The following is a 12126-nucleotide window of genomic DNA, read 5'->3' as shown; positions in this document are numbered from 1 at the left end:
TAGTGAGAACAATTAAGAATGACTTTCAGATAGTACATTTGTGGCATATATAAAATAACTAACTTTTTAGGTATGGTAACACCAGTTCTTAAATTTTACGCTTCCAAAAGTGACTTATGTATAGTTTGAGCCAATGAACATATATAAAATGGCAGGGTTATAATAAGTATGACTCACTGAAGGGTCCCCCAATTCAACTGCCATACCTTTGTCTGCCTTCAGTTTAAACACATACACTTCCCTTTTCTAAGTCCTAGAGCCACTGTTTATTTATACTACCTTTAAAAGCTCACCCTGTAACACAGTCTCAACACAAATCAATGAGAATTCTTCCTTTACCTTAAAATACCCACAAGTTGTACTAAATCTCACCTCTTTTCAAACTCTGAAAGTTTTAAGAATTCTGAAAATGTTTTATAAATAGGTTAGGTTTTCTTAAAGAATATCGAATGAAGTTGATAGGTTCTTGAAGGCTAGAAACGAGAAAGAGTACCAAGATGGAAAAAAGATAGAATGAGAAGATTCAAACTTTGAAGTTGAGTAATCAGAGTATCAGTGTTGTCCAATACAAGTACTCACTAGCTAACTGTGGCTACTGAGTATCGAAATATAGCTAGTGCAACTGAGAAATTGAAACTGTAATTTTATTCAATTGTAACTAATTTAAACTTAAATAGCAACGCATGGCTAGTGGCTATTCTACTGACAGTCCAGCTCTAGAGCATAAAAAGAATCTGGTGTTAAAAACAGAACTATAAACAGTTTTACCTACAACGATAAAGACTCTTGTGAAGACTAAATAATCATCAGCAAATTTTTTTCCACTTAAAATTAAGCTCTCTTTTATCTTTATATACAGTTTTTAAAGTGTTATGGGCACTAAAGTTACTTCTAATTCTATTACAGTAATTGATTCCTAAGCCAGCAGATTATCGTGATTTCATAATTTCTGCCTCCTTTTGATCATCAATCCTCTTCCCTTCTGTAACACACACACATGCATGCATAAATCATAAGAATGTTCTGGGAGAGGTTTTTAAGGGTACCTCTAGGGAAACTTGAAAAGCTGGGGCCTTTAAAAGCCTCGAATAAAAAAAAAGAATAATTAAATGTTTTAAATGATTATGACTATCTGATAATACAAAGTTTGAAATAAAGTAACAGAATGAGTGTTTTTCTTCAAAAACCTTCTCCTTAGGAGGTTATACAGTTATTTAAAAATTTCTAACATGGACTTTGAACACCAATGGCCCATCCTTAAGTCTTTCAGAAACTAGAGCCTGAAAAATTTATAAAAAGTTATTAAAATAAAAATATGAAGAATTATTTTAACTTACCTGAACTGCACAACCCAGTAAAAGTAAAAGCAACTTTTTAACTTCTTCTGTGCCTTGTTCTGAAACAAAAACAATTACTAAGTACAACATTTTACTTTAGTTCAACTCTCTTACAGCGGTAGAATTACTTCTAGAGGTGATATTCACAACAACTTGACCAAGGGATTAAGTTTATAAGTACAGTGGAGAATTCAGAAAAGCAGCTGTGTGTGTGCACAATGTGGTAAGAGCAATTTTGAAGGGCTGCAGTACAGATAAAACAGCTTTCAAAGCTCTGTGTGATAAAGGATGCTAACTCTAAATCCACTGCTTCTCCGTAAGTCATCATACTACACCAGCATACCAAATGAGGAGCCGCTACTATAGAGACATGCCACAGCCAGCCAAAACGGTTAGGCCTGTTGGTGTTTTCTTTCTAAAACACAGACCTTATATGATTCATCTACCTATAAAATTTAAATGGCTTTCCCCTGTGTAGATCCATGAGAATCAAAAGCTTAAATATCAGTTACGGTGAGGCTGGTAAAATAAATGTATATAACAAGCTGGATAAAGTTAATGGTCTGTAACAGAACTGGACAGTACATTCACTGTCCAACAACATTCAATTCAAATTTTCTTAAAACATTCAGCTGACAAAAAAATAAGTCACTTCTCTGGCCAGAATTTCACCATCAGGCCAATCTGTCTTCTTCTCAAACATTTCCTCCTACTCTCCATGAAACAACCTACTTCCTTAGCCACACTAATCACGCTTCCCCAGATATACATACATACATACACACACCACTGCCTTAACTTGTTACTCCCTCTGCCTGTCTTTCTTCCCTACCCTTCGTCCCTCTAATGAACTACTTACTAATCTAATCTCAATCCTAGGCACAGCTCTAACATCTCTGTGTAGTCTTCCCTGACCCAACCACCAATGGTCTCCAACCCTCACTAATCTACCAACTTTAAGAATAATCAATGGCTCCATATTTTATAAGCCTTAACATTTTTACATCTCTCTATTTTGCACCAATTATTACATGATTTCCCAGTAATCTGTGTATCTCTCACCACAACACAAGACCCTCCAGAGCATAAACCATTTTCTTTATATTCCTGGTCCCTCTAACTTGGTAAGTAATTACTAAATGCATGTGGAATTGAAAACAATTCCATTCTACATACAAAATGTTTCTTACATTTTTTATTTGTATATTCAAATATTCCAGAATATCTCGAAAGAGTATCTAAACTCCTAATTCACCCCATCTAATTGGTAGTTTGCTCAATGAAAACAGCTGCTTGGATTGTTTTTATTTTGGTTTTATTTTTGTTTGTTTTGACTGAGGGTGAGACTGGGAATTGGAGAAAACATACTTGATTTGGGTTACATGTAGCCTGTAAGAATAAGTCCTTTGTTGAAACTGTTAGGTAGCTGCTAATTTCCCCAACTGTTCAAAAATTAAAACCCTGAACATGTCGCAATTAAAATCTGGTAAAGGGCAGAAACTTTGAAGAAAATAATTTAAATTATCTAAGAAACTGCTTCTCATCTTTTTTCCACTCAAAAGTAGTCTAATATAAATTACAACATATCAATCAGTAAAACCTCAGATTCAAACAACTTCGGCAATGGTAGATAGTAGCTATAAAACCTAGAAATTATTTCAAAATCACTTCTTTTCTAAGGTTATGTTCTTTTAAGCTTATAACTGCTGTACTTATCTTCTATACTTGTTTATAAGACACTAAAAATCATCACAGAAAAGTATCAACTTGGTAGAGTCAACAAAACACTGGACTTAATGCAAAATGTATGTCTGATCCCATCTATGACTTACAAATATTCTGTTTATTTTCTCTATGTAAAATGGAATATCACCTCCAACTTTCCCTATAGACTCACAAAAAACCTAGTGAGTTAATGGAAATTAGCAAGATCTTGGTAAGCATCATAATATTACACAAAGATAAGACTTTATGATCACATTATGCTAATTTTAATACTTACCAGAAAAGGGATTTTTGCCAATGATTAAGACATTTGGCAATGACATCATGATCAACTGCTGCAAAGTCTCCTATAAAAAGATATCCAAAGGTTGTTATATGGGTAATGCTGACAGGATAATTACTCAACAAGCTACAACTTACGATTCGTGCACATCTCTGTAGGCATACTATACCTACAGAGGTATACTGCAATTAAAAAGCTTAAAAAATGTGAAAAAAAGATGTCTAAAAAGTCTTAAATCTTTTGTAACTATAAGTTAATGAATTAAATAACTAAAATTATAATTATCAGATAGGCTTAAGTTAATAACGTATCAAATGTCCATCAAATAAGTGTCCAAGTTGAACTGGTCTAATACCTATTATTTGGAAATCTGAATTTTAGGTATTAGATAATTAAACAATCTTCCTCAATAAAAAGATCAAGTATGTGTATTCTTTTTGGGTTTTTTTTGTGAGAGAACTAAAAAATCAACTGATAGTAAAATTAAGAAAGCTAGTTAGTTTATTAAAAATCTTGTCTTATGAGTATTTCATGAAACTGAGCTCTTCCTCAGTGACTCATTATTTCTCTCCTATCTACAATTCATGTTTTACTTCCTTTAACTTCTGTCAAATTTTTTGTGACAAGAATACATACAAATTCTGATGGTACAGGATGATTCAGAAAATTTAATGCCTCCAAATTACTCATTTTGGTTATACACCAAGTATGCATCTTCTGTTTATACTACCTCTTCTTTGAGGAAATGAGAGAACACACCATGTCTATCACATGCTACAAAGGGTCTGGGATGAATTAGACTACAGGATTGATGAGTTTAATGTGATAATACTGAATCTTTGCAAGATTATGAAATAACTGTGAGTGTCTTTACAATTTGGCTTTCACTACACATTCAGACATAACTAGTTGCTGAGGAATAATTTTTTGTAAGTATTCAATTCTTTCTGAATCATTCTTTACCTAACACTATGATGAGGAAGCAAATAACCATGAAAAGTTAACCTGTATTACTTTTTTAAAGATGTGTGATTCTAGATCCACAAAAGCGGTTTTCCATAGCCAGAGTGTGACATGACACCAGAGGCTAGGTAGAATTGATATTTTATCTGTAATTTGTTGCAGATATGTATTAGAAAGTTTCAAAAATTTTCTTCAGTATTATATTTACTAGTCTTAAAAAAAACTAACACCAAAAATATGCACACATTTAAAGAAAACTACATATTCAGTATGTGCATCACATTAGTAAATACAGTTAAAAATAGTAAGTGTCAAAAATTGCTAAAATCACTTATTCCAAGGATTGATACTGAGTTTGGGTATTTAATAAATGAGTTTTCCAGTTAAAAGCAAGTTATGCCAAGATAAAATATTCTATAGCCAAGTATGTAACAGCTAAATGGACTTAAAGAAATAAATTTCAAATTAATTGTAATTTTTAGTTTCCTTACCCTAAAGCAAAATTTTCAGGACTATATTTGTACATATTTAAAAGAAAGCATAAATAAGAGAGATGCATTAAAAAAAGAAATCATTGTTTTGTTTAGATTATCTCCACTAAAAAGGAGATAATCTAAGTCAAGGCAATTTATTTTATTGATGTACCATGTAACATTCTATGTTGGCAGAGTTATAAGGAAATTGTCCAAGTGGGTACTAATCTTTAATATGGTTCACCACCTCTTTCTTACATCCTCTTCCTCAGGTGGCTCCCCACTTCCTGCCTATTCTGATACCTCATTATCTAATGCTAACTTAGTCTCTCCACAAAGATAAAAGCAATCTCATATATTCTTTCATCATATGGTACCATCAATGACCTCCTGTGTTAATACAGTTTGCTTAACCTTTACACTATCAAGTTCGATTATATTTGGATGAAGCAAATTCAAACGTACCTCTGTGTATCTAAAGATGTACTCTAGTATGGTGGATTCTGAATGCCTAGTATAGAGTACTATGGTAGAGTCAAGTCAGAAAACTTAGGCTTAAATTTCAGCTCCTTGACTTACTATGTGTGTGACTTTTGCTGAGAAGGGTAAGAAGTGAAACAAAAGTGTAAAGTTTTTTTAAATGGTGGTTATTATTTTTTAACAAATTTATTTTATTTATTTATTTTTGGCTGCGTTGGGTCTTCGTTGCTATGCGTGGGCTTTCTCTAGTTGCAGCGAGCGGGGGCTACTCTTCATTGCGGTGCGCGGGCTTCTCATCGCAGAGGCTTCTCTTGTGGAGCACGGGCTCTAGGAGCGCCAGCTTCAGTAGTTGTGGCATGCAGGCTCAGCAGTTGTGGCTCGCGGGCTTTAGAGCACAGGCTCAGTCGTTGTGGTGCACAGGCTTAGCTGCTCCGCAGCATGAGGGATCTTCCCAGACCAGGGCTCGAACCTGTGTCCCCTGCATTGGCAGGCAGATTCTTAACCACTGCGCCACCAGGGAAGCCCAAATGATGGTTATTAAATATTAGAGTTAATGAAGAAAAAAATCTACCTTTTACTTTATTTCCAAGTACTGATTTTGTTATGTCTGAAAGTGCTAATATTAGGTAAGGCAGCTAAAAATTATACAAATTTTAAAAACCCAAATTATTCTAAAACCTCTATTTGGTTCTATGGGTTCTTCAGAGAATTCTAGCTACATTTTTGTAAAAATTCCTATTTCTCAATTCCAATCTTACAAGTAACATTAAAAAATACACAAGACATAAAAGAAATCAGAGGTTAGAAAAACTGATTGTTATCATTAAAGCTCTACTATATCATCCTGAGACTTCCCAGACTTCACCTAGCTCTAAAGATGTTCATTATTAAGGTGCTAAGAAATGGAAAAACAATACATAAATTAGTCCAAGATAAATACTACTTTGTTAAGCAGGAGCAACAATTAATTTGTTGTTAATTAATGGGTTAAGAATGATAACATATGTAAATGAATAAATGAAGAGATTTCAATTTGTTAGTAAAGTGATAAGAAATCTATTTAAAAATGTATAGAAAAAGAAAGAATTTTAGCAATACAACTGAAAGTGGAGAAAGTTTTGAGAAAATCAGGACAGCCACTCATTCAACAAGTATTTATTGCATGTTTATTATCTGTCAGACATTGTTCTAGATACTGGAAATAAAGCAATGAAGAAACAAAAATCCTTGCTCCCATGGAATTTACATTTTCATAGGGGTAGAAAGAAAATAAGTAAATGTTTTTGGTGATAAGGGCTAATAATAAAAAGAAACCAGGGAACAAGAAGGAATATTGGGGCTTCCCTGGTGGCGCAGTGGTTGAGAATCTGCCTGCCAATGCAGGGGACACGGGTTCGGACCCTGGTCTGGGAAGATCCCACATGCCGCGGAGCAACTCGGCCCGTGAGCCACAATTACTGAGCCTGCGCGTCTGGAGCCTGTGCTGGGCAACGAGAGGCCGCGATAGTGAGAGGCCCGCGCACCGCGATGAAGAGTGGCCCCCGCTTGCCGCAGCTGGAGAAAGCCCTCGCACAGAAACGAAGACCCAACACAGCCATACATACATACATACATACATACATAAAAAAGAATGTAAGCAGACAAGAATAGCATTAAAAAAAAAAAAAGAAGGAATATTGGTGGAGGTGGAGATAAGGAGAAGGATGCAATTTTTGAAAGATATGCAAATATTCAAATATAGAGAATTTGAGAATTTTCAAGACCATTAAAGCAAAGCTTCACTGAATCGGTAGAAAATCTATCCTGGTATGAAGACAGTCCAGAAAGATTTGCAGAACATTAATAATTAATAAAAATAAAGACAGACCAAGAAAGAACTGGCAGAGATTATCTTAATAGGAAAATAATAGTAGAAGTGCTTGGAAAGATACAAGTCATTTCATTCCTATTATTTTTAATTGGCTTTGTATAACTTTTCTATAAAAATGGTATATTAACTATGTTTTTAGTTTTAGTTTAGAAACTTTTAAAACTGATATACAACTTTCTGTGAATTGAAATTCATGTTGCTAAAGCACTGTAAGAAAGACTATTTCAAGTTTGTGCCAGACAGACACTAGAGACTATTCAAAGACAACTTAAACCAGGTTTCTCCTTCTTCCTACAAGTTATCCATAACACTTCCTTCACAGTAAGAACTTAAACAATACTTCTGGCAAAGGTCTGGGCTCATTTCCCTTTCTTGAATCACACTGAACAAAATACTAAAACTAAAACTATACATTTCTAAGGTACTAAATATGGGCTTCAAAGATTTCTAGAATATACTGGAATGACAGTCTCTCCTTTGAGACTCTAAATCTGTTTTAAAAACTCAAACATAATTACATTTATCATACTGTTTGTATTCAGCCTTTTATCTGTGTTACTAGTGAAAAGAATTAAGACTATTTTATTATATTTTAGTAGGATGTAGAAAAAAATTCAATGAATGATGTTCAAAGGAAAGAAAATCTGACCAAAGTATCAAAAATACTCCAAATGTTGCTTATTATAACAGATGTTAAAGAAAAACCTTAAAAAGTACCTGCTTTCTCTGGCAACTAAATTAATGGTACTAGACCTAATTTTTACTTTTACTATTAGTGACATCAAACATGCAAAAACTTCCTAATAAATTTCTTAATTGTAAAGTGTTCTTGTCTTTTGGGCCTCAAATGATTCAGTTCATTATTTTAATGGTGGCTGAAGAACCACCTTGCTTCTTTTAGTATTTATTTAAACTGCAGCTTGTGCAGGCATACCAAACAACAGCTGCTGACAGAATCCTAAAAATGGACTAAGATTTTTACTTGTAAACTGTGTCTCTGATAATCAAATTCACCTTCTCGCCTTCATTCACAGGAATAAAAATAACTTTAAAAAAAAAATCAAAGCGCCAAGGTAATTTTCCATAACAGCTATAATTTACTTATTTTCTGACTTGAAAAATTTTAAATATTTATTTGCAAGACAAAAAGAGATGCTTGCTATGTATCAAGCAATTATTTGAAAAGGTCTGAATTGCCACTTAAACGTAATGAAGTGTATGTTCAACAATCTTTCTGATAATCTAAAGTTACCAGTTACTTCTCTCAAGACCTCTCACATTCACTGTCCTTATTTATCACAATCAAAATTATTTGATTTAGTTATTTACTTGTCCATTATCCCTCTCCTAGAGAACAGGGCCACGGCCTGTCCTGTTCATCACTATAGCCTCAATGCCTTGGCATTCAATGAAAGGCAGCAGAACAGAAGGGCAATCTGAATATTGTAATTTTTACTGAGCTTTTACATATTCTACATCATTAAAATAAAAAAGGGAAGAATACTAACACTTAAATTAACTTATCATTACTGAAAAGATCCACTGAAATAATTCCCCCCACTAACAATCATCTCAGGGTATTCTGTCAATTTTCTTCCTCCCTAAGAATCATTTTTGCAAGATGATCTTGATGCTTAACAACACATTAAAAAAAATACAAACCTGGAGACATCATACATTTGTGAATTTTAACCTACCCATACTCACTCCTTCTGCGAGTCAGAACAATCAAAATGTACAAAATATTTTACCTCAAATACTTTTTCTGAGGGGTGTATGAGATACAACAAAATACTTTTGATTGTTTTAGAAAGATTTTCAGGGAAATTTTTAGTTTTCCCAACAGTCAGGTAATTTAACAGATGACAATAACTGCACTGATTTGGCCTTTAATTTGAAATCTGTCATATATTAAACTGGGTCATGTCTATCTTGGTTTTAACACATGAAAATAAAAAATCATTTTAGTAAGTCAATTAATCATGTAAATAAGATGGATGACCTATTTCTGAAGATACCTTAGAAGTGCCTTAGAAAGATTTTATGGAAGACTATGAAGCATGAAAGGGAGGTGGTAGAGAGGGTTTGGTAAACTGGTTCAGTGGTATAAGGGGAATTTCAACGCTCAGTAATATTTTATGTTTTAAGTATCTGAAACTACATTGACAAAATGTTAAGATACTCAATCACTTCTAGTTCTAAGTTACAATAGTTCACTGATATTCAAACTTATAATGAAAAGAAAAGGGTGTAAGTGGTCATCCTGCAAATGTTAATGAAATATTTACAGGTGTGTCTAAAAAAATGGTGACAGTCAAGACAAATCAAATAATTAATAATAATATCATCTTGGCACTATTAACATTTGGGCTTCTCAATTTTAGCACAACTAACATTTTGGGCTGGATAATTTTTTTTAACATTGATACAATACAGTTTAATATATAATCCACATTCATATTTCCACATTTGCCACCAAAATATTCTTTATAGCTTTTGGGGGGAGAGATTCAGAATCCAACCAAAGATACATTGTCTCCACTTGTCACACCTCTTTAGTCTCCCTTCATCTAGAACAGCTCCTTTGCCCTTTTTAAAAAATTGTTTTCAACGACATATACATTTTCTAGAAATCAGACTTATTGAGGTATAATGTACATGCAATAAAAATCACCAATTTTATCTGTACAATTTAATGAGTTTTGACAAATGTACACAGTTTTGAAACCACCATTTCAGTCATGATACCAACATTTTCATTATTTCAAAAAGCTTCCCTGTGCCCCTTTGCAATCAATTCCCTCAAGTATGTCTTTGACATTCCCTCTTTTTAGAAGCATTTTATTTTGTAGGCTTTCATGATACCACGGCTTGTCTAGTTTTCCTCCTGTATCTCCTTCTTGGTCAGCTTAGCCAGCTTCTCCTCCTTTGTGAGGACAGGAATCTTGTTTGTTATGTGTGCCACTTACGACCACATCCCCAGCACCTAAAACAGTGTCTGGCTCAGGAAACATTGCAAGACGCTCATCTCTATTAATTTATGTAATGCTCAGCTGCCAGCTTAGTATTATCTTCATTTTATAGATGAAGACATTAAAGCTCAAGGAAGCAATTTGTACCATTTATACAACTGCTACATAACAGAGAGCCAGGATTTAAATACACTGTATAAAATACATTTTGATTACTATATCGTTAATTAAATGTTTCACATTATTAAATATTTCACACTATGTCATATTAAAGACAAATATGCAAATATTTTAAATATCTGGACTCCAGAATTTAAGATAGATTTTTATACCACTTTGTCCCTGTGACATAAAAGTTAAGCACATTTACTGAGAGAACTATAATTCAATGTGATAAAATGTTTTGGATTTGACAGGCACATGTTTGTTTGGGCTGGATAATTCTTAAACACGAGGAAGTGTCCTGTGCATTGCAAGATGCTTAGCCACATTCCTGGCTTCTATCCACTAATGCCAGTAGTACTCCTAGGTACGACAACCAAAAATGTCTCCAGTCATTGCTAAATGTCCCCCAGGTGATAAAATCACCCTCCACTGAGAACCTCTTATCTAAACTGTTGAACTGATGGATTTTACAATTCCCTCATCCCCAAATCTCTCTGTGACTATAACTTCATTAAATTAATATGATCAATACAAGGACAATTTCAATACCTAGCTTGGGCAGGAGGAAGACAAAGAACAAGAAAACAGTAGTTTAATAAAAAAGAATGAAACATTACTACATGCTACAACATGGATGAACCTTGAAATCATTATGCTAAATGAAAGAAGCCAGTAACAAAAGAGCACATACTGTACAATTGTACTTTTATGAAATGTCTACAATAAGCAAGTCTATAGAGACAGAAAATAGATTAGCAGATGCCTAAGGCTGGGGTGGTGGTGGTGGTGGTGATGGTGATGCGTGTGTATGCAGGGTTCGGGGAAATGGGGAGTGACTGCTAACAGATACAGGGTTTCTTTTTGGGGTGATACAAATGTTCCAAAATTGGTTGTGTAGATGGTTGTATAACTCTGTATATATACTAAAAACCACTGAATAGGACACTTTAAATGGGCTGTACAGTATGTGAATTATATCTGAATAAAGCTGTTAAAAAAAAAAAAGCAATAGTAGACAACACAGAATTAGGTTGCACTGACAAATGATTTAAGATTCTGATGAAGAAATCCCCTTGCCTTTTATGTCTTCTTTCCCAAGGAGTCTCACAAAATTTTCAAGAAAAACTTGCACCTGCCTAAAGATAGTGTGAAACCAAAGATCTAACAACATTCTAATAAGGGCAAGATTGATGAAGATTGTCAAAATGAGTCACTGCATCCCTTTATCTAGTCATTTGTTTAATGTATCTAGAAATACTGACACAAAATAAGAATAAAAGACAAAACAGATATAACATAGAACCTAACTCACTCAAATCAAAGAGAGGAAAATGAGAGAAGGAATATTGGAAAAAGATTTTTTTAAGTTTATAAAAAACCTAGCACAGACTTTTATTTCTGGCAATGAGGAATACTAAATATTAGAAAGAAAGGAAGGACGGAGTTCAAAAATGCTGGATAGCTTTTTAAAAATCTTTTAAAATTTATTGACTGACTCAAAAGAAAATAAAAAGGTAACTGTCAAAAGATAAAATAAAATAAAAAACTGAACCCTGCAAATAAGACACAGAAGAAGCTGTTCTTCTTGGCCTTTGCTTGAGATTGAGGAGGGTTGTTTCCCTAAGAACCTGCGATAATGTAGTCCCAGTTAAAAAATACATATGTAGGGCTTCCCTGGTGGCGCAGTGGTTAAGAATCTGCCTGCCAATGCAGGGGACATGGGTTCGAGCCCTGGTCTGGGAAGATCCCACATGCCGCGGAGCGACTAAGCCCATGAGCCACAACTACTGAGCCTGCGGCGTCTGAAGCCTGTGCTCCGCAACGGGAGAGGCCACGACGGTGAGAGGCCCGCGCACCG

General features: G+C 34.2%; 1 protein-coding gene across 5 annotated transcripts in view; it reads right to left on the bottom strand.

The window, feature by feature from the left end:
- The window catches only part of CCDC88A (coiled-coil domain containing 88A), a 123816-nt gene that overhangs the window by 79630 nt on the left and 32060 nt on the right, over positions 1-12126 (bottom strand). For all 5 annotated transcript variants that reach the window (XM_036872495.1, XM_036872498.1, XM_036872496.1 and 2 more), the window contains exons 4-5: positions 3340-3409; positions 1338-1396 (exon numbers count right to left, since the gene is read on the bottom strand). In XM_036872495.1, coding sequence (XP_036728390.1) covers positions 1338-1396; positions 3340-3409 — 129 coding nt within the window. The remainder of the gene's footprint in view (positions 1-1337; positions 1397-3339; positions 3410-12126) is intronic.

This window comes from Balaenoptera musculus, chromosome 13, assembly GCF_009873245.2.
Source record: "Balaenoptera musculus isolate JJ_BM4_2016_0621 chromosome 13, mBalMus1.pri.v3, whole genome shotgun sequence".
Classification (NCBI taxonomy): domain Eukaryota; kingdom Metazoa; phylum Chordata; class Mammalia; order Artiodactyla; family Balaenopteridae; genus Balaenoptera; species Balaenoptera musculus.
This window is presented reverse-complemented; position numbering and strand designations above follow the sequence as displayed.